We start from the raw sequence: 27,351 nt of genomic DNA, 5'->3' as shown, positions 1-27,351 counted from the left end.
TAGTAAAGAGTACGTCTTGCATGCCTCTCTAACCAAAGATACCTGCAGTAATACAGGTCCTCCAGAAAAAGGCGTAGGTATAAAGGTCTGAGGTGTTGTAAACCTAGCTAAGAAAGTCTGCATCATTTCTGATACTCACAGCATGGTCACAATGTCACTACTACAAATAAAGTCCTACAAAATGATTCTTGTGCACATTGATTTTGTGCGCCATTGATTATACTTATACGCTGATGTTGATGCAAGTGCTTTTCATGCAGTCAGAACTCCAGTATCATAGGCTAGGAGCGTGATCCTGACAAACAGGCTGTCTATAAGAAAAATAAGGAAAGAAAAACAGTAATATTGGAATAGGATAGAACGCTTTTCCTACGTTTCTTTTTTCTTACTAAAATAAAATGTAAAAGGAGAACAAATTACAGTCTCAGTTCCAATCTTTCGGAAATTCTTATTTGATATTGATAAAAACAGGATAAGAAAGTTATTTATTTATCAAAATAACCACTATCTGCCAGCGTTAAAAACACAGATGAGCTTGATGACTTCCACAAAATTTGACCTCCATTTCCCCACAACAGCGCAGTTAACAACCTATAAAGGCTGCGCAACAAATATCCAAACCCAAATTGTTCTCCACTCCTCACTAGTAACATGACCCTTGTCAGTGAGTGCTTCCTTTTATTTTAAGTTAATCGAGTCCATATGTGTGTGTTGCAATTGGATATTTTTTATATCAATCACTGATAGGTCAACCTAGGTATTGATGTCTGTCTATATCTTGTAAATATTATTTCTCATGCTTTTACATTTAATTGATAGTGATTATATGTTCAGTTTTGTTTGTTTGGCACAATTTGATCATCCTCAAAAAGAGTAATCTGTGTTATTGGCACAGGCAGCACCATTTTGTTTTTTGAGTCTGAATGTCTGCAGATCAATAGCCGATACCTTTTTTTATGTTATTGGTTGTTCTGTGGGTGTTGAGCATTTATCAAGTCCAATTAGCTGTTGTATTTGATGTGTACATTTTGTTGTTGATAGTTAGTTGATAACTTTTGGTTGAGTAGATTGTGATAATTTAAATCAAGGTTGTTTATGTATCGTATGAGTAACGTTTCCTATATCCGATCCAAAATGTTTCCAATACAAACATTGTGTTATCATTTGCATTGCAATAGTTCAGATGGAATCAAGAGACTGTGAGGAAAATAAGAAGGAAGCGTTAGAGTCAAAAAATTAAGAGGGATGAGACTGACAGGTAAAAGAATGGGGGGGGGGGGGCACATAAAGATACTGAGCCGTGAGAGACCTAGGTGAAGCATGGAAGGTGAAGAACATTTTATGGATATCTGTTCTATTCCATGTTTTACACACTTTAAATATGTGGATGTAATCTCACAAAATATGGGTGCAGCGTACACTGTGCCATCCTAGCATGTTCTGCAAAGCGCTTTATTATGATGACTTGTAGGGCTATATTTGTTTAAAGGGACATAAAACCCAGAATTATTTTTTTTCATGATTCAGATAGAGCATACAATTAAAAAAAAAAGTTTCTAATTTACTTCTATTATCAAATTTAATTTATTACTTTGGAATCCTTTGTTAGAATTCAGGTAGGGAGGTCAAGGTGTGCCTGTGTCCTCGTAAAAAATAAAAAAAACAAAGTTCTTAGGTACAATAATAATGAATGACGGTGCATACCTCTCATTTCTAACAGTATATTGGCTGAGGCCTTTTTGACTATTTTTTTACTCTTTTTTTGCTGAAAATGCTACTTTTCAATTCAATGCAATCATAATAGCACATTTTGGACTCTTTACCTCCCTCGCAAATGCGTTTCCAGATACTGTTTTAAAACCTGGTTTTGAAGACGCCTGTCCACAACAGTGTGAGTGGGACTTCAAAATCAAATATTAAAATAAAAAATAAAAACAGTCCAATTGTAGATGTTGGTGTCCTTAAGTGATTACTGAACTATGCCCATCATGCCAAGATACCTATGGCATTTATATGGTTAATCAGTCTTAAAGGGACATTAACACTGAGGGGTAGATTTATCATACAAACAGTATATAAATTGTGGAGTTAATAAAGAAAAGACACATTAAAAAGTGAAATTTTATTGTAACCATATTAAAAGATTCCTTTAGACAAAGGAACTAATACACACATGAAATTCCTTTATGTCTTCTGAATAAAGGGTTAGTTATCAATATCACCCTTTCGCAGCATCGCTAGTCAGAGTGACATAAAGGATACAAACAAGAACAAATTATAAATGGGCCACGGGCTCAGGATAATTGAATTAATTCATTCATAGTTTAACTGCCCTCAATATATATGTATACTATCAATGTGTAGAGAGTTACCTATCAATCCCTCATATAGTGGTTGTCTATATCTTTAAGACACTCACTGGATGGTAGCTTATAACTCATTCCATTGTACCTTACTTAGGAAAGTATATATATGAGCGTATTGTTTATTTGTAGGCAGCTGAGATTCAAAGAAACATTTATCTGATATATATCATGCTTCTCTCAGTGCATATAACAATGTCTTAATGTATCACAGGATCATTTAGCTGTCGATCTATATGTCAATCATACAAACACACTGATTCCTTTCATACCATTATCAACTGTCTAGGGTGCCGATATTTTCCAGGCAACCAAAAGTTCTTCAGTTATAAGGTCAGTTTGTGTATTAAAAGGGAAATAGAATCATTTAGTTGCCGTCTATATGTCAATCTTACAAAACACACTGATTCCTTGCATACTATTATCAATTGTCTAAGGTGCCGATATTTTCCAGGCAACCATAATTTATCAGATTATAAGGTCAGTTTGTGTATTTAGAGGCAGACAATCTCTATCCGTTTGTGCGTATTGTACATATTATGCTCTTATATTATAGGACCATTCAGATAGGTGCTAATATCTTTAAGGCATCCACTCTATAGTTAACACAGATTTAGAGTTTACGATCCTATATTAATAAATTGTTATACTAATAGTCATTGTATCTGTCGTAGCAAAAATGCTCGTCTGAGAGTTAAATAAGCTGTAGCAAGCTATTACACATAGCCATAATATTAACCCTTTAAGTACACAGCTTTCAGTTTGCTCAATTGTTTTATGACGGAAAAATTCCATCATATGTCCTTAAGAGGTTAATTTAAGCTACCCACAAAAAAGCTCCAAATGCCGATATTTTTAAGGCATGTACACTACCTATAAGCCCCGCCTACCGATGCGTTCCATCACAATTACATGACTTCGCCAGGGTTTAGGGGCCGGCCACGCAACTAGTGCGTCTATTTGTAGTATCACTGGTTACCATGGTTACCAAATGGCAACAAGCCGTATTAATATATAGGCATATCATTTTATTCATGTTTTATTGCAAATTTGTACTTACTTCAACATGCAGCCTAAATTGATTTGGTAAATCGAATAGGATAATTTCATATTTAATTTACACAACATATGTTAATTCTTTTTCTCGATAATTTATAATACTGATATTAAATTAGTCTGTTTAAACCTATTGATAATTTATAGGTATATCACATTAGCAACTTAGCTTCTTGCCATTACTTATTGTCATATGTTAATATACATAGATACCCAGACTATTTGATTACTAATTACCATTTATAAAGTATTTACATCCGCCTCTCTGGTGAATGAAAGGTTAACATAGATGTAATTCTGGGTACTCAGATAGCTTATTATTTGTATGAGTTTGGATAATATTCTCAACTAAGGGGGAGTGTCATGTGTTTTATGTACAAATGCAGGATAGCTTTTTTAGCTATTATTTTTATTTATTTTATAGAAAACAAGCAAAGGATATGTCTTCATTTAGTCCCTTTGGGCTTTTACTTTGCAAGTCATATATCCATCTGCATTCTCTCTGTAGAAGGATTTTGCCAAGATCACCCCTCCTTTGGTTACCGCGAATCTGATCCAATGCAAGGAATTTGATGTTATATTTATCATTGGTATGAAAGTTATTCATATAATCAGCCACAGGAGCGGATCTGTTCCATTTTATATCTCCCATATGTTCTAAGATCCTTGTACGTAACTCTCTGATCGTTTTTCCCACATAGATGAGGGTGCAACTGCACATTGCTATGTATACGACCATTCTTGATCTACAATTCAGAAAATATGGGATTGGATATTTCTGTTGTGCTGCTGGGTGGATGAATACTTTCACTGGTAACATAATTTTGCAAGCTTGACATTTTCCACATTTGAAGGAGCCTTTTTATGGATAACCATGTTGTAGTTGGTTGTTGTACAAAGTGACTTCTTGTTAATAGATCCTTCATATTTTTGGCCCTTCTATTCGTAATTAGTGGATACGCTTGTAAAATTTCCTTTAGGTCATCATCTTGGTACAGGATTGGCCAATATTTTTTAAAAATCTTGTGTACCTCAGTATTTTGATCATCAAACGTACCGATAATCCTAATGTTTTTCTGTTCATCATTTAGTATTGGTCTGGTATTGTTCAGTAGTTCCCTGCAGTCAGAATTTTTTGCTCTTTTATAGGCAGCTTTTAGGCACCTATTTGGGTATCCTTTTTCTCTGATATATATCAGATAAATGTTACTTTGAATCTCAGCTGCCTACAAATAAACAATACGCTCATATATATATATATGGAGTTGAATATACTATCACTTTCCTAAGTAAGGTACAATGGAATGTGTTATAAGCTGCCATCCAGTGAGTGTCTTAAAGATATAGACAACCACTATATGAGGGATTGATAGGTAACTCTCTACACATTGATAGTATACATATATATTGAGGGCAGTTAATCTATGAATTAATTAATGCAATTACCCTGAGCCCGTGGCCCATTTTTAATTTGTTCTAGTTTGTATCCTTTATGTCACTCTGACTAGCGATGCTGCAAAAGGGTGATATTGATAACTAACCCTTTATTGAGAAGACATAAAGGAATTTCATGTGTGTATTAGTTCTTTTGTCTAAAGGAATCTTTTAATATGGTTACAATAAAATTTCACTTTTTAATGTGTCTTTTCTTTATTAACTCCACAATTTATATACTGTTTATTTAATACTGTGCTCAATTTATCATAGTGGAGATACCTGTTCCCATAAATTTTGGAAATTATTACCCAGTGATATAATTCACATTTGAATTGTATTTGGGACTGTAATATAGGGATAATAGCAATATGGCGGGATATTTATCTACTAATATTAATTTTGACCAATGGTAAGAAGAGGCTGAACGGATATTTGCCCTAAATATTGGCAGTGTATGCCCTAAAGCAATCTCGGTGGAGGAAGTTTTTAAAAATGTAGCCAAATTGATGAAAAAAAAGTTAAAACATTAAGGGAAATTTTTAGTTTAGAGAACTACATTAAAATAACATTATCCCAAGTGGGTTAAGGATACATTTAGCACCATCATTTCACATAAACGATGAAGCTTTTAGAACACAATGGCAGGAGATATTAACAAAGTGCTCCTTAGATCTGATGAAACTCACATTACAGTATGAAAAGAAACAACATGAGCATGGATCCAAAATGGTAGAGGAAGCCAAAGTATATCGATATATATATAAACTAAACAAAGATTATGAAACATTGGATAAAAAACTGAAATTTCATATTGATAAATTGAAGGAAGAGTTGAGCGAGACAAAAAATCGCCAATTACAAAGGGATTGGTCTGATCACGAAAAGGGAAATATATATAAATCTAATTTAAACGAAGAAACCCTAGAAACACACATGGACTAGCAGGCAGATATATAAGGAATAGTAATGATACAAGCAACCAAGAAATTTCTGAAAAATCTTCCACTGTCACTAATACCTCAGATGAAGAGGCTACTACAAGCACAAAAGCAAATACACAAACAGTACCAATAGATGAACCTTCAATTACAAGGATTTTTTTAGAGAGGGACCTATTTCCCCCCAAGAGAACTATGCAAACAAGGAGACAGAACAGAGGCAAACAGAAAGCAAATCAGAAATAAAAACAAATATAGGGGTTATTAACCTCTCAACACTAACCTTGAGAAAAGAACTCTATACACTAAAAATCCAGATGGTTTATTCCTAAGCCTAAATTTGACAAATTCACTTGGGTAAAGGATACGCATATGTTTGCTAGGAAACTAGCTTTACATAAATACCATAAACAGAAAAAACAAGGGAATTGGCACAAATGGGCATTGAAACACAAGATCATGCTGTATTTGACACCTTAGTTGAATTACTCAAATAAAGTGAAGTGAGTAATATTGATCAAACAGGCACTAAGATGAAACCAAAGAGCACATTTATGCCACCCATTACACAATATGCCAATATTGATAAATTTGTTACTATGGTAACAAGTGGGTTTGAGTACATTCAAAAAAAAATCAAAGGTTAAACCCAATTTAACATACAAACAAAGAACAGCCCTAAAAGAGCTTAAGGAGAATCCAGATATTATAATAAAAAACGCGGACAAAGGCGGGAATATTGTGATCATGAATAATCCAGATTATGTCACACTCACTATGTGTAAAAATATTTTGAAAATTCGTGCAAACTATGAAGTACTCGAGAGTGACCCAACATGTAAATATCTGAAAGAGTTGAAAACATTGTTGGACTATGGCTTATATAATGAAGTGATCTCTAGAGATGAATTTAGAGCAATGTACAATCTTAAAACACGTACTTTTTATGGTTTACCTAAAATCCACAAACAAAAAAGTCCACCACCAGGTAGACCCATTGTTTCAGGTAATGGATGCCTGACTGAGAACATAAGCATTTTTGTGGAAGGTAAATTAAGGGAATTTGCATACACCTTATCCTCTTATATGCAGGACACAACTGATGTTCTGAAACAGCTAAATGATATAGTAGTGACCCCTGAAATTTTCTTGCAAGTATAGATGTTGAGAGCTTATACTCAAATATCCAACATGATCTGGGTATCAAAGTTGTAAAATACTTTTTACACTACAAAAATCAGAAATTTAATATCAATGATAAATTTACTGTGGACCTCCTAGAATTCGTGTTGGAACATAATTATTTTCTCTTTGATAGAAAGATATATCTACAAAAACAGGGAACCACAATGGGCACAGCAGGTGCCCATTGTGGTTCCCTGTTTTTGTAGATATATCTTCGTGTTGGAACATAATTATTTTCTCTTTGATAGAAAGATATATCTACAAAAACAGGGAACCGCAATGGGCACCTGCTGTGCCCCGACATATGCTAACCTGTTTTTAGGTTGGATTGAGAAAGTTTCAATATTAAATGATGAAACATACCCTTTTGACTTATATCTTTGTTTCATCGATGATGTTCTAATACTGTGGAACGGCACCAAGGAGGAGTTCATTGAATTCATGAACTGGCTAAACCAGAATGAATTTGGAATGCACTATACACATGAAATAATTGATAATGAAATTGCTTTTCTGGTTCTATTGATCAAAAAGGATGATAATGGGGAACTCTCTAGAATCTTCAGGAAACCTACTGCTAGTAACAGTTTGTTAAACTGGCAAAGTTTTCATCCAAATAGTTTGAAAAAGGGAATACCTACAGGTCAATATCTAAGGGCACGGAGAAATTGTAGCAGTGAACTAGAATTTGAAAATGCTGCTAAAGATCTACAGCTACGTTTCAGAGAAAAAGGATACCCAAATAGGTGCCTAAAAGCTGCCTATAAAAGAGCAAAAAATTCTGACCGCAGGGAACTACTGAACAATACCAGACTGATACTAAATGATGAACAGAAAAACGTTAGGTAACTCTCAACACATTGATAGTATACATATATATTGAGGGCAGTTAAACTATGAATTAATTAATGCAATTACCCTGAGCCCGTTGCCCATTTTTAATTTGTTCTTGTTTGTATCCTTTATGTCACTCTGACTAGCGATGCTGCGAAAGGGTGATATTGATAACTAACCCTTTATTCAGAAGACATAAAGGAATTTCATGTGTGTTTTAGTTCCTTCGTCTAAAGGAATCTTTTAATATGGTTACAATAAAATTTCACTTTTTAATGTGTCTTTTCTTTATTAACTCCACAATTTATATACTGTTTATTTAATACTGTGCTCAATTTAGCATAGTGGAGATACCTGTTCCCATAAATTTTGGAAATAGATTTATCATACCCTGGGCAGACATGATTCGCTATAGCGAATCATGTCCGCCCTGCATCGCTAAATGCCGACAGCATACGCTGTCTGCATTTAACATTGCACAAGCATTTTTGGTAAAATGCTTGTGCAATGCCGCCCCCTGCACATTTGCGGCCAATCGACCGCTAGCAGGGGGTGTCAATTACCCCAATCGTATCTGAGCTGGCAGACAAGTTAAGGAGCAGCGGTCTTATGACCGCTGCTTCTTAAATCCTATTTCCGGTGAGTCAGAAGACTCACGCGGAATAAGCAGCATCCACTGCTTGATAAATGTACCCCCTAGTTTGAGAATAACATGTATTTTTTTAAAGTTTAATTAGTTGTTTAAATAGTGACAAAATAAGTGTAAAGCTTTAGTGTATGTAAAACAATGAGAGCTGCCATGTTGTAACTTAGGTTACCTTCTCTGCTGTGGCCAATTAGGGACAGTTATAAATCGGTCACTAGAGTGTGCAGCCAATGGGGAATATAACAGTGTTCTGCACTTTCATTTCTAACAGGAAAGCTCACAAGTCTCTCTCTCTCTCCCCTCTCTCTCTCTCTCTCTCTCTCTCTCCCCTCTGTCTCTCTCTCTCCCCCCTCTGTGTGTCTCTCTCTCTCTCTCCCCTCTGTGTCTCTCTCTCTCTCCCCCCTCTGTCTCTCTCTCTCTCTCTCTCTCTCTCTCTCTCTCCCCTCTGTGTCTCCCCTCTGTCTCTTTGTCTCTCGCCTCTGTGTCTCTGTCTCTCCCCTCTTTCTCTCTGTCTCTCCCCTCTGTGTGTGTCTCTATCCATCTCTCTTTCTCTATCTGTCTGTCTCTCTCTCTCTCTCTCTCCCACTCCCTCTGTCTCTCCTTATGTGTCGTTCTCCCCCATGGTCTCTTTCTCTCTGTCTCTCTTCCTCTACCTCTGACTCTCTCATCCCTTATGTGTCTCTCTAACCCTCTGTGTGATTGTGTCTCTCTCTCTTTCTCTCTAACCCTCTGTGTCTCTCTCTCCCCCGCTCTCTCCCTCTCCCCCCGTATCTCTCTCCCTCTCCCCCCGAGTGCTTTTCTGTGTTTCGGTCTACCTTTTATTTATTTAATTAATGAATTGATGGTCACCAGCTGCCACTGGATCAAGACATTTTTATATTTACTGAATAATGAAGGAATCTAAAAGCATAATTTGCAGCATTAAAGTAAAAAGTATGTTTTAAACATATTTTAATGGGCCTGGATTTCTAGATCTCATAATCAGAGCAAGTATTTTGTTATCTGGCAAGAGTTTCTGTTACAATCCTTTAGACTAAAATCAGATGTTTACTAAGTTGACCAGTTTTCCAAGACGCCATTTAAAGGGACATGAAACCCATATGTTTTCTTTCATGATTTAGAAAGAGCATGCAATTTTAAATAACTTTCCAATTTACATCTAATATCTAATTTTCTTCATTCTTTTGATATCCTTTGTTGAAAATCATATCTAAATATGCTCAGTAGCTGCTGATTGGTGGCTGCACGTAGATACCTCATGCTCACCCATGTATATATACGATTTATCATTTTATATTACCATTTCAAAGTGTTTTTTAATGTCCCTTTAAAGATGAATCTGGATTACAAAAGGTAAAAGTATTTCGCTTGTACAGAGAATAAACACATATGAGCTTTACTGTAACCTTAAAATCGCCCCCCCCCCCCCCCCACAGACCCTTGCAGATAGGGTTGGGATTTCATCATTTGTCACTATTTACACACAATTAGCTAGCTGTCTATAAAGCAAACTGTCAGTGTGACTGACCTTCAACTGCCTGCCTTGATTCCAGTTTAATATTTTGTTACATAAGGGGACGTTTTACTTGAAAACATTTCAAGTCTCTGCTCTACTGATGGACACAAAACAAAAGTAGTATGTTTTGCATATTGTTACTTGATTTTTGAATTAGATCAGGAATTTAAAAAAATATGAATTTTTTCTTTCATGATTCAGATAGAGCATGCAATTTTAGCAAGAGAACAAAAAAAATTGATAATAGGAGTAAATTAGAAAGTTGCTTAAAATTGCTTGCTCTATCTGAATCACGAAATAAAACATTTGGGTTAAGTATTTCTTTAAGAGTTAGAAAATGACTGCACACATATTTTACTTTATTGTTGTGTTATTTTGTCCACAAAATGACTTTTCTCTTATTGGGTTAAAGTCTAATAATTTAAAAACCTTATTAAATGATCTACACATAATTCATTCATTGTATAGGAAAAATATTGATAAACTTTTCTAAAGGACACAACGTTATTATAACAGTGTATTACAAAGAATAATTTCTTAAAGGGACATGAACCCTAAGGAGCATACAATTTTAAATACATTTCCAATTTATTTCTATTATCTAATTTGTTTAATTCTCATTGTATACTTTGTTGAAAAGAATACCTAGGTCGGCTCAGAAGCTGCTGATTGGTGGCTGCACATACATGTTTTTTTGTCATTGGCTTTCAGCTAGCTCCCAGTAGTGCATTGCTTCTCCTTCAACAAAGGATAGCAATATAATGAAGCAAATTATATAATAGAAGTAAATTTGAAACAATCATGAAAGAAAACATGTTGGGTTTCATGTCCCTTCAGTGATATTTTAAAATGCCATTCCCTTTTAGGGTTGCCAGGTGTCCAGTATTCAAACGGACAGTCCTGTATTTTAGTAGACTATGGAGTAAAATATTCACAAAAATACTGGGCACTTAAATGTTTTTTAAAGTCCTAAAACGTTAACTGAATTTAAAAGGCCCCCTTTGCCTCAACACATTACAAAATGGAGCAGAAAGGGAGGGGCAGTTAATGGGTAAAATCACCTCTGTCTGCATGGGCTGCTGTCAGACAAAGAGATACAATTATTATTTGTATGTTACTATTAGTAAAGGGTAAAAATGACTGCTCGGTTGTAATAAATATACACGGTGGGATCAAGACAGAAGGAAAAGTAATCAATGACAGATTGCCCAGTATACCAGTTTAGTTCAACATTATAGGGATATTAAGGTAGGCATACAATAAATACAAATAAAATAAATGGTGCTGTTAGTTCACAGCAGAAGTGTAACGGATACAAAGTGCAAAGCTTGGGACAAGGTGGAACAGTAAGGCTGCCTCCCAAAATCTAGGCCTGTTGACCATTAAACTGAATAGGGCACTGAAGGTAGTGGCCCTGCTAGGCTAGTGCTTATTAAACTACATAATACACAAATAAATCTAGGATGGCTTTGTGCCAGGGAATGTTGGTTTGTTTCCAGTTACTGATTTGTCAGCGGCATTTACTTTGCCTCCCTTTCCTCTTACATGAAGCAATCACTACTAGATTTACAAAAGCACAAACTATTTCATTATAACTGCTTCTTGTAACATTAGGTGAAAATATCTCATTTCTGTGGACTATGGCAACTAAATGGGGAATCTGCTCTGTTGGAAAAATCAGCCAAGACTTCATGGTGGCTCTGGAGTCTTTGCCAGCTAAAGACCATCAGGTGAGTGTAACAGAGATAAAGAGCCTAAAGGAACATTAGCCTTACTTAGGGAAAAAGACAGACGTTTGGGGGGAGGTATAGATAGATAGCCAGAGAAAGAGAGAGAGGAAGAGAGAGAGAAAAGAGAGAAGAGAGAGAGAGAGAGAGAGAGAGAGGAAGAGTGAAAGAGAAAGAGAGAGAGGAAGAGAGATAAAGGAAGATAGAGAGAGAGGGAGAGGAAGAGAGAGAGAGAGAAGGAAAGAGTGAGAGAAAGCGCGAGAGCGAGAGAGAGAGAAGGGTAGAGAGAGATAGAGCTACAGAGAGGAGAGACAGACATCTATTGAAATGGAGATAGATGTTCACAATAAAGCTTGCATACCATGCAAACCACTAATTCAAAATCTCACTAATAAGGTTCTCTAATGTTTTAATGTTTATCTTTGAAAGTTGGAAACAGAAGATGTTTTAAGGACATGCATGTATGACCAACCACATATGCAAACAAAAATAGTCATAAATCTCCATATCAGAATTGGAGGGTAGTAATGGTGGAAGGTTTGTGTAGACTTGAATTTATAACATGATTTTGAAAACTACTGTTTCAATTTGTATTATAGGTTATGTAGCATTTGTATTAGTGTTGGTGACTGGCCTGGAGAAGACAATGCTTGGACATATTTGAAGTATTGCTGCAGCTCTTAGGGGTAAATTTATCATGGTGCGGACAGATATGATCCACTATAGCAAATCATGTCCGCCGTACATCGATAAATACCGCCCCCGCTAGCAGGTGGTGTCAATCAACCCGATCGTATTCGATCTGGCTGATTGCTGTCTGCCACCTCAGAGGTGGCAGATGAGTTAAAGGACCAGTCAACATTGTAGATTTGCATAATTAACAAATGCATGATAAGAAGACAATGCAATAGCACTTAGTCTGAACTTCAGATGAGTGGTAGATTTTTGTTAAATAAATTGCAAACTTATGTCTATTTCCACTCCCCCTGTACCATGTGACAGCCATCAGCCAATCACAAATGCATATACGTATATGCTGTGAATTCTTGCACATGCTCAGTAGGAGCTGGTGACTCAAAAAGTGTAAATATAAAAAGACTGTGCACATTTTGTTAATGGAAGTAAATTGGAAAGTTGTTTAAAATTGCATGCTCTATCTGAATCATGAAGTTTAATTTTGACTTGAGTGTCCCTTTAAGGAGTCAGAACTGAAGCAGAGTGGGTTGGAAGCAGCATCCGCTGCTTCATAAATCGACCCCATAGAGTACATAAGACTTTTACTTCTGTAAGATCGTTGATCTGTCTCACAAATGCTACACATTTCCAAAAATACAAAGCAAGTGATCTAAAATACTACTTAAATGTTGTATATGAAACCCTGTATGAAAACATTGAAGAAAGGGGAATGTGACCCTGTATTGGCCTGGAGTGTATGGGTCAAAGCTAGGGCATGGGGTGGGATTAAATGGGAGTCTATAGTGTGAGTTGACAACAGGAAATGCCCTTTTTTTTATTGGACCTGAACGGCGAGGAGAAGCTCCTGCTTCACCTCTCAGATCAGCTTTTGTGTGAAAGCAGGCACTACTCACTGTTATGGAGGAGCTGCAAGCCTTGTTAGCAGAGGTCTCTGCTTTGGCGACGACTCATGGGGCTGACTGGTTGAGAACTTATCTACTGCAGTCTGGAGAGGAGACAGCTGGCCCCAGACAGTGTGAGCAGTGGCAGGCAGGAGCAGGTTGTTACCGGAGGCCAGGTAGATGGAACGGCTGTGGCAGGAGCATGTGTCGGCTTGGCCGAGACACCCAGTGCTTCTGGTATTTGCAGGAAAACAGGTGTGGCATCAGCCGGTGGACGAGGTGATCCAAGAGCTCCACGTGTCTACGGAGGCCCGATCAGGCGGGGGGATTATGTCTCAGGCAAGGGGAATAAAACGGATGTGTAGCGGGTTTGTATGTGTTTGGGGATGGTTACCTGGGGGGCAGACCTGGTTGCGTTGGGGTATGTTTTGCTGCTGACTGTGGTATGGGGTGGATTGTTTGGTTGGTGTTCTGAGTGGGGCCTTCCTTGGTGTGCTAAGGGAATGGATGGTTGTGCACTGCAGTATGGGTGGGATGTCTGGTGTACAGCTGGGTGTTTGGTTGCCAGGGCTGTGAGCTGGTACATTTCTGGTCAGGTATGGTGGCTGTATGGCTTTTCCGCATGCGGTGATTCTGTGGTCTGGATAAGGGTGTTGTGGGTACCTGGGGATGCTATTGGTGGGTAGCTATATTGCTTGTGAAAGGGTATGTAAGATGAAACGAGACTGAAATAGTAATGCCATGGCAGTGGAGGGGTCTGGGGGGGGGGAATGTTTCCTTGGGTGTTGCCTGAGGCGGTGAACCATGTGGGTGGTCTGATTTGTTTGTGTGGGGTTTGTGTGATGAGCTGGTGGAGTGGTGGATGGAGGTGTGTGCATGGGATAAGGGGAGCTATAAGGCTGGGGGACCTGCATGGCAGGGAGGTGCAGGGCCTTTCCTGGGGGACAGGATCAGTGGGGGAAGCGGTAGGGGTGTGGGGTTATGGTGGGGATGAGAATATCATGTTTTTTCCATCCTTTTATGCAGATGTGCAAGAGGAGCAGGACGGCTAGCCCACGGTATTGGAGGCTCTGCCTGGGGACATTGCGGCTGCACCAGACCAGCAGGGTGACACACTGCTAGTATTGGATGCCAACAGCGACTTCAGTGAGGAGGAGCATTTGGAAGAATCTGCAACTGGACCTGTCACAGTTGGTCATGTAGGGGACATATCTGTCCTGGCGCAGCTTTTGCAATGTATTTCACCTGCTAGGATGGACAGGGGGACAGTGGGTCAGACACAGAGGAGTAGCAGGAGGGACAGGGGGGATTTTCGGAGCAGAGGAGTGGGGGGATAATTCAAGAGCTGGCCCAGGAGGCAATGTCGTGTCTCTTCCACAGGGTGCTGGAGCTGGTATGAGGCAGCAAAGGCCTTCCATTGTCAGAGATGCCACAGAGCGGTGGTACAGCAGATCTACAGATGGGGTCAGCGGAGACAGCTCACCTACTTGGGGAGGCTGGATCATGCACCTTAACGGAGGCAGAGACATGGCAGGTTGTCGCCTAAGTGGACAGGTTTCCCAAAAAGATCTAATGGTGGTGAGAGGGGGCGAGTTCCTAGAAGGTCTGTGTTGAGGGATATGGCAGCGGAGCCATCATGGAGGGTTGTGGATGCAAGCAGCTTGGGGACAGCAACAAGGCCTTCAGGTGAGGAGGTGGATAAGGGGCAGCATAGTGGGGGGAGTTATGGAATGAGGGATGTTCTGCTGAAAGGGTTGAAGGATTTGGTAGCTCAGTTAGAGGGGAAGAAGGGGGCAGAGCCTGAGGAGGCGGTGGGGGTTTCCTTTTCTGCCACGGGAACTTGGGTGCAGCCGGATGCTACTACTGGGAGTGCAGTGGTAGTTGGGCTGGGTTCTTCAACAGAGGAGCAAGTTGCCACAGTGAGTGGTAGTGTGCAGGGTGCTGTAGGGCAGGGGTACAAGAGCGGGGCGGTAGTAAATGTAGAGGACAGTGCTTATATGAGACCATGTTTGAGTTTCATAGGTCCAGTCTGCATTCACCTGGCAGCTGATGTGAAGGAAAAAATATGTAAACGAGAGTTTTTAGAAATCTTCTCTCTGTTACCTACAGATTAGCTGTTAGAGGTAAAAGAGGATCCTAAGTCGGATCAAGGGAAGAAGGAGGAGGAGGAAAGGAAGAAGCATTATAGGAAGCTTCCTAAAAGCTTCAGCAATTGGTCTCAGGCGTTTTGTATATTGGCTAGCGTCATAGGGGAAAAGTTTCTGGAGCAGGGGTCCTCTCTTTCTTTCTACTTTGACAAAGTAGCTGGAGCTCATCGCACCTATGAGGGCATGGCGTGGTAGTGCTATGATGAGCAATTTTGTCAGAGGTTGGCAGTTCGACCGGAGATGCGATGGGATGATCGTGACATGGGCATATGGTTGGAAATCTTGACGCCCCTCTGGTCTGGACAGTCCTTTCGGACGGGAGGTGGGGGTATGGTGAGTTCGACCCCTGGAGGGAGCATGGCTGTGTCCATCAGAAAAGGCCTGTGCTTCCAATTTAATGAGGGTCAATGTCACTTTGGAGCGATGTAAGTACAAGCACGGGTGCTTGGGCTGTGGTGGAGGTCACTCCCTTTCCCATTGTTTTAAGAGAGCCAAGATGGAAGGCAAGCAGGGTGAGACAGCTTTTGCGGGCTTGGACGCCAGTAATGGTAGGAAGGATGGCTCCTTGGTTAGAACGGTACGCTAAAAGCAGGGGGAAGGCTTATGAGGTGGAGGTGTTTTTTTTGGGTTTCAGTTCAGGGTTTATGATTCCGTTCATTGAGCAGGGTGTTTCTTCGGTTTCAGGTAACCTCAAATCAGCAAGGGATTATCCGGAGGTGGTACGGGGCAAGTTGGCCAAAGACATGGAGTTGGGGAGGATGGGAGGACCTTTTGGGGAACCTCCCTTCCACAATTTGCGGGTTTCTCCATTGGGGGTTGTTCCTAATAAGGCACCCGGGCAATTTTTGTATGATCCATCACCTGTCGTACCCAAAAGGGGTGTCAGTAAACAACGACATTGACCCTTCATTGTCTATAATAAAATACGCTTCCTTTGACAGGGTTGTATATTTGGTAAGGGATGCTGGCCCGGGTGCCTTCCTGGCAAAGGTGGACATAGAGGCTGCCTTCCGACTGCTGCCGGTTCACCCTAAGTGTCACCACTTGCTTGGCTGTCATTTTGATGGAGCATTCTTTGTTGATTTGTGTTTGCCGATGGGGTGATCGATATCCTGTTTCTACTTTGAGATGTTTAGCTGCTTCATTGACTGGGTAGTACGGATGCGGTCAGGGTTTTCATCACTGGTGCACTACCTCAATGATTTTTTGTTTGTGGGACTGGCGGGGTCGGAGGTATGTGGGCGATTGATGGAAACTTTTGATTTAGTGGCCAGGGATTTTGGGATCCCTGTGGCTGCTGACAAAACGGAAGGCCGTTACCACTCTGAGTTTCCTTGGTTTCCAGATTGATATGGTGGCGATGGAATGTCGCTTGCCGGAGGATAAGCTTACGGATCTGAAACTGTGCATCACTAAGGCCTTGGGGGCAGTTAAATTACGGTTGCGGGACCTCCAGTTGTTATTGGGAAAATTGAACTTTGCTTGTCTGATCATCCCGATCAGCAGGGTTTTCTGTAGACGACTTTCATTGACTACTGCAGGGGTTCAGGCAGCTCACCACAGGATCCGGCTTTCTAGGGAGCATAAGGATGACTTGAGGGTGTGGCTGGAGTTTTCAAAGGTTGGGCTTTTGTGTAAGGGGCGAGGGGGTCGAATTCCGACATAGACTTGTTCACGGATGCGTCCGGGGCATATTTTGGAGGAAAATGGTGCATCTGAGTGTGGCCTCAGGGGTGGGCAGACGCTGGCCTTACGGGGAACTTGGTTTTCCTAGAACTTTTTCCAATCGTGGTGGCTTTAAAGGTCTGGGCTGGGTGGTTGAAAGATAAGAAAGTAATTTTCCATTCAGACAATATGGGTGGTGGTGTGTGCAGTGAACCAGTTGTTGGCCAATTCTTTGCCAGTTATTAGACTATTGACGCTCTTTGTGTTGGAGTGATTGAGGGGAAATGTGATGTTTACTGCTGTGCATGTCTCTGGAAAATTGAATAATGAGGCTGGTGCTATTTCCCTATTCCAGTGGGAGCGGTTTTGTGCAGTGGCTCGGGAGCAGAGGTTACAGGGACTGCTTGTCTGGAGGAGTTGTGGGATCTGGAGCGGTGGAGGTAATGGCCTTTCTGTTTCAGATTCTGGGTTGGGAGGACATTTCAAAGGCCTTTGTGGTTAGAATGGCTGTGAGAGGTTTGGGGAGAGGTGTAGTGTCCAAGGACAGCAGGAGACTGGTGACTTTTGCTTTGTTGAAGGAGGTGATGAGGGTTTTGAAAGATAGGTGTTTATCGGAGTATGAGTTTTTGTTATTTCAAGCAGCTTTTTCATTAGCCTTCTTTGCAGCTTTCTGAATTTTGGAATTGGTTGGGGAGGAACAAGAGAGACAAAGGGGGTTTGCAAGTGTCTGAGGTTCAAGTGGATAGGGAGTATTTGTACTTGTGGTTACAATGATCCAAAATGGATCAACGGGGTAAGGGGAAGTTAATCAAATTGTTCCCAATAACAGGGGATTGCTGCCCAGTTAGGTCAGTATCTGCCTTTTTAAAGGGTTCGGCCTCCTGGTGGGGGGCCGCTGTTGATTTACGAGGATGGATCCTCGCTTTCTTGTTTTCAGTTCTTAGCTACATGTCAGGGTATTCTAAGGCAGTTGGGTTTGGGGGCCCATGAGTTTGGAACTCATTCTTTCTGTATTGGGGCAGCAACTGATGCCGCAAGCTTGGGTCTTGGGGACGACGTAGTGAAGCAGGTTGGGAGATGGAGGTTGAATGCTTTTGAGTTGTATGTGAGACCTTCTTTATGTGTTTAGTGGTTCATTAAGTTTTCTTTTACAGGTTCTGTACATTGTTGGGTTATCGGACACTCCTACATCTATTGGGCCAGAAGAGTGGCTGCCGTTAAGACTGATGGGGTTCAGTTGGGGCTTTCAAAGGATGAGGTAATTTTTAGGTGGTTTAGGGTCCGAGGTATGAGATGGGACCAGCTTTTGGGAAGTGTGGTGGCTTATGCCAGACTTTTTAGGCCCCCCGAGATCTTGTTCATTCATGCTGGGGGTAATGACTTGGGGCAAATGCCTCAGAAGGAGTTGATTGAGAGGATTTGGGGGGATTTGGAGAGACTAGTGAGTTTGTTACCAGATTTGGTAGTGATATCCTCTGAAATAGACACAGGGTGGTTTGGAGGTCTGTTCGGATATGACCCGGTTAGAAGGGTTGAGGAAGAAGGTGAACAGGATGCTGAGTAGTTTTGTTGGGAAGTTGGGGGGCCTTAGCATTAGGCATGTTGAGTTTGAAGGAGAGTCTGGAAAATGTTAATTTTCTCAAAGACAGGGTGCACTTAAACAAGGTGGGCTTGCAGCTCTTTAACTTTAGCCTGAAGGAAGGGGTAATAAAGGCCTTGTATTTGTGTGGTGAAGCTCGACGGTAGTGTCGAGCTTTGGTGAGTGCTTGCCTGTGGTTTAGTCAAGTGGCAGGTTTTTTCTTGGATACCTCCTGTTTTGTTTAACGGGCGAGATATATGTTTAAATATGGATGTACAGTTAGGGTGATAGTGCTCTGGGAGGCAAGCACTGTGGGGTTTTATGTTCTCATAATGTAATTATGGTTATAGTTATTTATTGTTGATATTTATATATTTTAATAAACAAAGCTGCGGCCCTTATTCCCCAGTCCTGGTGTCTGTGTGTTTATTCTGGTTGTAACGTAGTGCCAAGTATAAGGGTCAAGGAAATTAGAAGCAATTAAAAATTAAACCACAATGAAAATAATGGCGGATCCAGAGGGGGGCATCGGGCAATTGCCCCCCTCCCCCGAATACCTGTCGATAGACAGTCAAAACCATTAGGAACTATTATTGTGAATCGATCCACAGAGAACTATTTTAAAATGTATCCAGTATTGCAGTACCAGACCCATTTTACAACAGTCCCTGTGATGAAGCGATTCATAATAACAGTGATTTAATACAGAGTTTCTGACTACCCTCTAGACCTCTGTGTGTAAGGTGCTAGGCTACCCACAACCCGAAATGGCCTGGGCCTGGTTGTAATGTGGCTAACAGTCTTAACATTATTCCATATGTGCATGCACGCTTGTTTAAAATATGTTCCCTGCAGCTGAAGAGTGGGGATACTTGACAGACAGAGGTCTTTGGCTGCTAAGAGAGTTGTGTGGTGTCAGTGTTTCTGTGACTGGGAGGGAATCACTCGGGACAGACATTAATTTAAAGGGATACTAAACCCAAATTTTTTCTTTCATGATTCAGATAGAGCATACAATTTTAAGCAACTTTCTATTTTACTCCTATTATCAATTTTTCTTCGTTCTCTTGGTATTTTTATTTGAAAAGCAGGAATGAAAGCTTACGAACTGGCCCATTTTAGGTTCAGCACCTGGGTTCCGCTTGCTGATTGGTGGCAAAATGTAGTCACCAATCAGCAATTGCTATCCTGGGTTCTGAACTAAAAATGGGCCGGCTCCTAAGCTTTCATTCCTGCTGTTACAAATAAAGATACCAAGAGGACAAAGAAAAAATTAAAATAGGAGTATATATATATATATATATATATATATATACTGTACATGTGTGTGTATATTTATATATATATATATATATATATATATATATATATATATATATATATATATAAATAAACATTGCTGTAGTTATGTTTGATAGGGATATTTCATACTTTTTACATAATGAATGCTGGCTCTGCTATAGTTAGTTAAACTTTGAATTCATAGTTTATATATATATTATTTTTTTTATTTATTTATTTTTTTACCTAATAATATCAACATGCAGTGGGAGGTATGCCATTAGGGGTACTTGCTAGAAAATGGGTGAGAAACACTGCTCTAGCACATCTTAGGGCTAGACTACAAGTGGCTAGGGATGGGCGAATGTGTAAATTTTCAAATTTTGAATGTTAGAACGAATGTTATTACCAAAATTCGAATTATAAATCCGAATGTTGATAAGAACGAATATTCTTAAAAATTCTATAATCGAATGCTATTTACAGTTTTCGAATGTCACTTTCGAATTTGAATGTTTATAATTATATCGAATGTCCACATTCGAAATTTCAAATTTAACATTCTATTTAACAAATACTATTCAGAAGTTCAATAGTTCATGTGGTAGGGAGGGAATCTAGTAAATTGATACATAATAGATACAAAGATATAATTTCGAATGTTTCTAAATAGAATATTGCATAATTCGAATATTACATTTAAAGAAAGCATTAGAAATACTATTACAAATCTTAATTCGAATTTTTCGAAAAGAATATTTTCGAATGTAATCATAAAATTCGAAACCAAACATTCCAAAATCTAATGTTAGAATGTTATGTATACATTCGAAATTTGATTTGAATGAACGAATGTGTTAAATTTTGTGCCATTTTTCGAATGTTGCGAAACATTCGCCCATCCCTACAAGTTGTGTACAAACGATTTGCTAGGGTTTTCACGATTGTTTGCGCTCCGTTTAAATTGCGCTGATATTACAAGTTGAGCACAATCGCAATTTACGTTAGAATCATTACCGCGATATCAGAGCTGTGGTTAACCGTTTGGTGAAATTAAGTGTCACAAAACACATCAAAAATACATTACAAAGTACAGTTACTCTTATAATAACACCAGCTAATAAAAATGATATAAAAAAAATATTGCACACAAAAGTTATAAGGGCTCAAAGATATGTGAACTTGGGGGGTAGGAAAAAAAAGGCAGGCAAAGGGCTTTAACATTGAGATACATACATATGCATGTCTAATGATTTATATATATGTATATATGTCTATATATGTGTTTATATTAATTTAGGTATTTATATGTGTATATATGTATTTAAAGACATATATATATATACACATATAAACACATAAATACATATGTACACATATATAGAAATATATTAGAGCCGTTTGCCGTGAAGTAGATGAAGAACATGTAAAAACACATTTATGCAATATTCATTTGTATTAAAAATTTTAACTATGTATTTACTGTAAATATTTAACATTCCAATGTTCTGCACATAGCAGAATATGTTCTTTGTATTTCTAAATAGATATTCCTATATATTTCTGTATATATTTATACCTATATATAATCATCTATATATATATAGGTATAAATAATTACACTACAAGTAAACTTTTTGCATGCATTGGGTTGCGCTCATATTATTACAATTACAATTTTTTCTTTCATGATTCAGATAGAAGCAACTTTATAATTTATTACTATTATCAATTTTTCTTTGTTATCTTGCTATCTTTATTTGAAAAGCAGAAATGTAAGGATAGGAGCCAGCCCATTTTTGGTTCAGCACATGGGTGGCGCTTGCTGATTAGTGGCTAGATATAGCCACCAAACAGCAAGTGCTACCCAGGTTCTGAAACCAAAAATGGGCCTGTTTTTAAGCGTACAATCCTGATTTTCCAAATAAAGATAGCAAAAGAACAAAGGGAAAACAATTCTAACACCTGAGATCTCATATCTTTGAGCCTTTATAACTTTTTTGTGCAATATTTTATTAAATGGTGTTATTATGAGTGTAACTGTACTTTGTAATGCTTTCATATAAATATTTATTTAACTCCTGCTAACCAGCTCTAGAGCAGTAATGCACTACTGGCACCTAGGTGGTTATGCAATGCTGCTCTGAAGCTGATTTTATCTATTTTTTTGAATAGCTTTATGTCTCTCTTGTATTGTTGTTTTTATTCCTAGGCAGTGGCTGTTGCTGCTAGAGATCTGAATCGTGCACAAGACTTTGCCCAAACCCATAACATACCAAAAGCATATGGGTCATATGAAGAGCTTGCCATGGATGCCCATATTGGTGAGAAGCTATATTTAAACTGAAGTTGCAATTCTTGTTGTACATAACTTCTTTGGGGAGTTGTCATCAATATTTTGGTGATGAACAGAATATTTCATTTTTATTTTTGAGCTATGAACGTTTATGAGAGTATATAGCAACTTTTAACCCTACATTAAATTGTTATATCAGCACAAAATACCACAGATATCACAAGTTTCATAATCTTTAATATATACCACGTGTAGCCAACTACATAAAAATACTTAACAAATGTTTCTCTAGATTAGTGCTTCTGACCCACACATCCAGGTTAAACATCTTCCAAAGATTACTTTACCTGATTGGCAGCATTTGTTTCATCTGGCCCATACTACTATTTCTGTTAAACATCTTCAATAGGTGACATCAGGTTATGTATAAAAAAATAACAGAGGTGAAAGTTCTGTTCACACACTTCAAAGTCTTACCATATCCCTTTGCTTGTCTATGTAAAATGAATATGAGATGGTCTCACTCACATAACACATTGGTTTCTACCCTATGATTTTTTGCTTTTTGTCTAAAGGTCAAATAAACATAAAAATGGATGTTATATAGCCCCCATGGAATCTGAGATTTAACCATGGAATAAGTGAATGAAATTAACAAACCCTAGTCAGGCCCTCACAGATACATGGACAAATGTGTATTACTCCTGATCTGTGCAGTAAAAGCCTAAAATCATAAAAGAGGGGTTTATTAAAGGAATATTAAACAGTAAATACATGGTAGACATAATAAATTATTCAAAGCAAAGATTAGCCGTGCAATAATATGTAGGTGTATGTTTTACAAGTATGGTTTTGATCACAATCTATTGAAGATTTCCACACAAAAACGCCTTTTGCTTTCCGACTAGGGCTAGATAACAAGTGGAGCGCTAAATATTGCTTGCGTGCGAGCGATATTAGCACTCCACTTTGTAATACCAGTTCACGATAATGTGCGCTGGTATTACTAGTAAATGAAAATGCGAACGCGAGCTCGCATTAGTATTGCTAGGAAGCATTGCACTCGCGAGAAAGTGCTTCTATAGGCTCCTATGGGAGCCTCGTCCTGATACCATCAAACGGCATTAGAACCTCGAACAGCAAAGGGGCTAAGTAGAGTAGCGATTGGCAGAATTTTAAAATATATTTGTATATGAATAAATACATATATATTTATGTATTATATACACATATACATATATATTTACTGGGAACACACAGTTCCCATAAACCGTCATTTAAAGGCACTTCTCAGTGCAGGGTTTTTTCTAACACCCTACTCCCACCAGCTTTATAGCCCCAAAACTGAAGAGTGCAGTTATTTTTTATTAAAAATCTCTGGTTAATTTTCAGAGCGCTAATTGCTACCACAAACTCGCGTTAGCAATAACCAGCCGCAAACGGGCAAATTTATCACTTCATTTGTAATCTAGCCCCAAATTGGTAGGCAAATTGGTAGGCAAATTAGTAGGCAAATTGGTAGGCCAAAATGGTCTTGAAAAGCTATTGAAAAGTGACTCGAAAAAATATTGTGATTGCTGAGAACTTTTCAGGCCTATAGAAGAAATAGGGCTTTTATCGAGGAAGGATCTAAAAACTGATGCCAACTTGCCAAGTGCAGGAATTAGCCAGAAACACACTATTGTGATCAAACCGAATTGAAAAGTAGCCTTTTCAGACCGAAAAAGAGCTGAAAAAGCCACAACGGATATTTAAAAAGAGCTGCAATTAAATACACTGAGGCCTATTTAACAAATGTCTGTCAGACCTGATCTGACAGTGCGGATCAGGTCCGACAGACATCGCTGAATGCGGAGAGCAATACGCTCTCCATATTCAGCATTGCACCAGCAGCTCACAAGAGCTGCTGGTGCAATGCCGCCCCCTGCAGACTCGCGGCCAATCGGCCACCAGCAGGGAGGTGTCAATCAACCCGATCGTACTCAATCGGGTTGATTTCCGGCGATTCCTGTCCTACTGCTCAGAGTTATTGGCTGTTCCGATCAGCCAATAGAATGCAAGATCAATCTGATTGGCTGATTGGATCAGCCAATCCGATTGAACTTGAATCTGATTGGCTGATTCAATCAGCCAATCGGATTTTTCCTACCTTAATTCCGATTGGCTGATAGAATCCTATCAGCCAATCGGAATTCGAGGGACGCCATCTTGGATGACGTCACTTAAAGTAACCCTCATTCGTCGGGTAGTCGTCGGGGAAGGAGGATGTTCCGTGCTGGAGGTCTTGAAGATGGAGCCGCTCCTCGTCGGATGGATGAAGATAGAAGATGCCGCTTGGATGAAGATGTCTGCCGGTCCAAATGTCCTCTTCTGCCCGGATAGGATGAAGACTTCTGCCAGTCTGGATGTCCTCTTCTGCCCCATCGGATGAAGACTTCGGCCCGGTTGGGTGAAGACGACTCAAGGTAGGGAGATCTTCAGGGGGGTAGTGTTAGGTTTATTTAAGGGGGGTTTGGGTTAGAGTAGGGGTATGTGGGTGGTGGGTTTTAATGTTGGGGGTGGTATTGTGTTTTGTTTACAGGCAAAAGAGCTGATTACTTTGGGGCATGCCCCGCAAAAAGCCCTTTTAAGGGCTGGTAATAGAGCTGTTAACTTTTGTAATTTAGATTAGGGTAGGGAATTTTTTTTATTTTGGGGGGCTTTGTTATTTTATTAGGGGGCTTAGAGTAGGTGTAATTAGCTTAAAATTCTTGTAATCTTTTTTTATTTTTTGTAATTTAGTGTTTGTTTGTTTTTGTAATTTAGTTTAGTTTATTTAATTGTAGGTAATTGTAGGTAATTTATTTAATTTATTTAATTATATTGTAGTGTTAGGTTTAATTGTAACTTAGGTTAGGATTTATTTTACAGGTAATTTGGTAATTATTTTAACTAGGTAGCTATTAAATAGTTAATAACTATTTAATAGCTATTGTACCTAGTTAAAATAAATACAAAGTTGCCTGTAAAATAAATATAAACCCTAAAAAAGCTACAATATAATTATTTGTTATATTGTAGCTATATTAGGGTTTATTTTACAGGTAAGTATTTAGCTTTAAATAGGAATACTTTAGTTAATAATATTTAATTTTTTTCTTTAGATTAAAATTATATTTAATTTAGGGGGGTGTTAGGGTTAGGGTTAGACTTAGCTTTAGGGGTTAATACATTTATTATAGTAGCGGCGAGGTCCGGTCGGCAGATTAGGGGTTAATAAGTGTAGGTAGGTAGCGGCGACGTTGGGGGGGGCAGATTAGGGGTTAATAAATATTATGAAGGTGTCGGCGATGTTAGGGGCAGCAGATTAGGGGTTCATAGGGATAATGTAGGTGGTGGCGGTGTGCGGTCGGCAAATTAGGGGTTAAAAATATTTATTATAGTGGCAGCGATGTGGGGGGACCTCGGTTTAGGGGTACATAGGTAGTTTATGGGTGTTAGTGTACTTTATAGCACAGTAGTTAAGAGCTTTATGAACCGGCGTTAGCCCAGAAAACTCTTAACTACTGACTTTTTTCTTCGGCTGGAGTCTTGTCGGTAGAGGGTCTACTGCTCACTTCAGCCAAGACTCTAAATGCCGGCGTTAGGAAGATCCCATTGAAAAGATAGGATACGCAATTGACGTAAGGGGATGTGCGGTATGGAAAAGTTGCGGCTTGAAAGTGAGCGTTAGACCCTTATCTACACGACTCTAAATACCAGCGGGCGGCCAAACGCAGCGTTAGGACCCCTTAACGCTGCTTTTGACGGCTACCACAGAACTCTAAATCTAGGCGATAGGGTGGTGTCTCATGGACTCTTGCCACCATGAAAGAAATTAATTTATTAGGTAAGCATAAAGTTTTCCTTCATACAGGTGGTAAGAGTCTATGATCCATTACTCTTCAGAAACAATCTGTGGAGTCCACGAGTAATAACATAAAGGAAGGGATTTAAAAACATCTTTTTCACTGAGAAATTAAAAACCCCAATAAAATTTTTTTTTTAAATACACTTAAAAGTAAATCAAACAGCCAAAAAAATCAAACTAAGACAACTGCATGAAGAACCTTCCTACCAAAGGCTGCATCAGAAGAAGCAAAATCATCAAAATGGTAGAATTTTGTAAAAGTATGCAAAAAAGACCAAGTGGCTATCTTGCAAATCTGGTTACTGAAGCCACATTTTTGAAGGCCTAGGAAGTGGCAACTGACCAAGTAGAACAAGCAGTAATCCTCTGCGGTGGAGGCTGACCTGCCTTCAGGTAAGCCTTGTGAATAAAAAGTTTTAACCAAGAGGCCAAAGAAACAGCAGAAACTGACCTTTCCTAGAACCAGAAAAGTAAATGAACAAACTAGAAGTTTGCCTAAAATCCTTAGTAGCATCAATGTAATATGTCAATGCCCTAAAAATGTCCAAAGTATGCAAAGATCTCTGTGAAGCATTCTTGGGATTAGAACACAGAGAAGGAACAGCAATCTCTATGCTAATGTTTTCCGAAGAAACAACCTTAGGCAATAAATCAAAATTAACATAAAACATAAATAACACTTTCCAAGAGAGCATTTTAATATCCACCTTAGGTATAGTTCAAAAGGAAGAGCCTGCAAAACCCTTAAAACCAAGTTAAGATTCCATGGAGAAGAAATTGGCTTGATTACAGGTTTAATATGAACCAAAGCCTGAACAAAACCATAAATATCAGGAAGATTAGCAATCTTCCTATTAAACAAAACTTAAAGAGCAGAAATCTGCCCTTTTACAGAACTGGCAAATAGTCCCTTATACAGACCATCCTGTAAGAACTGCAAAATCCTAGGAATTCTGAAAGAATTCCAGGAAAACCCATGATCTATACGGCAAAATTAAAGGCCTTCCAAATCTTATCCTAGTTACAGGCTTACAAGCCTAAATTAAGGTTTCAATCACAGAATCAGAGAAACTCCTATGTCTAAGTATTAACCATTCTGTTTCCATGCCATCAAGTTGCGATCCGGATGGAAAAACGGACCTTGAGACAGAAGGTCTTACCACAGAGGCCAAGGAGGACAGCTAGACATTTGAACTAGATGTGCATACCAAATCC

General features: G+C 39.0%; 1 protein-coding gene across 1 annotated transcript in view; it reads left to right on the top strand.

The window, feature by feature from the left end:
* Positions 1 to 11,519: 11,519 nt before the first annotated feature.
* The window catches only part of LOC128638668 (trans-1,2-dihydrobenzene-1,2-diol dehydrogenase), a 43,439-nt gene continuing 27,607 nt past the window's right edge, over positions 11,520 to 27,351 (top strand). Inside the window, exons 1-2 of the mRNA XM_053690781.1 lie at positions 11,520 to 11,705; positions 22,164 to 22,275. Coding sequence (XP_053546756.1) covers positions 11,616 to 11,705; positions 22,164 to 22,275 — 202 coding nt within the window. The 5' untranslated portion in view covers positions 11,520 to 11,615. The remainder of the gene's footprint in view (positions 11,706 to 22,163; positions 22,276 to 27,351) is intronic.

Source organism: Bombina bombina, chromosome 8 (assembly GCF_027579735.1).
Source record: "Bombina bombina isolate aBomBom1 chromosome 8, aBomBom1.pri, whole genome shotgun sequence".
Taxonomy (NCBI): domain Eukaryota; kingdom Metazoa; phylum Chordata; class Amphibia; order Anura; family Bombinatoridae; genus Bombina; species Bombina bombina.
The sequence above is the reverse complement of the archived record's forward strand: the minus strand, read 5'-3'. Positions and strand labels throughout refer to the sequence as shown.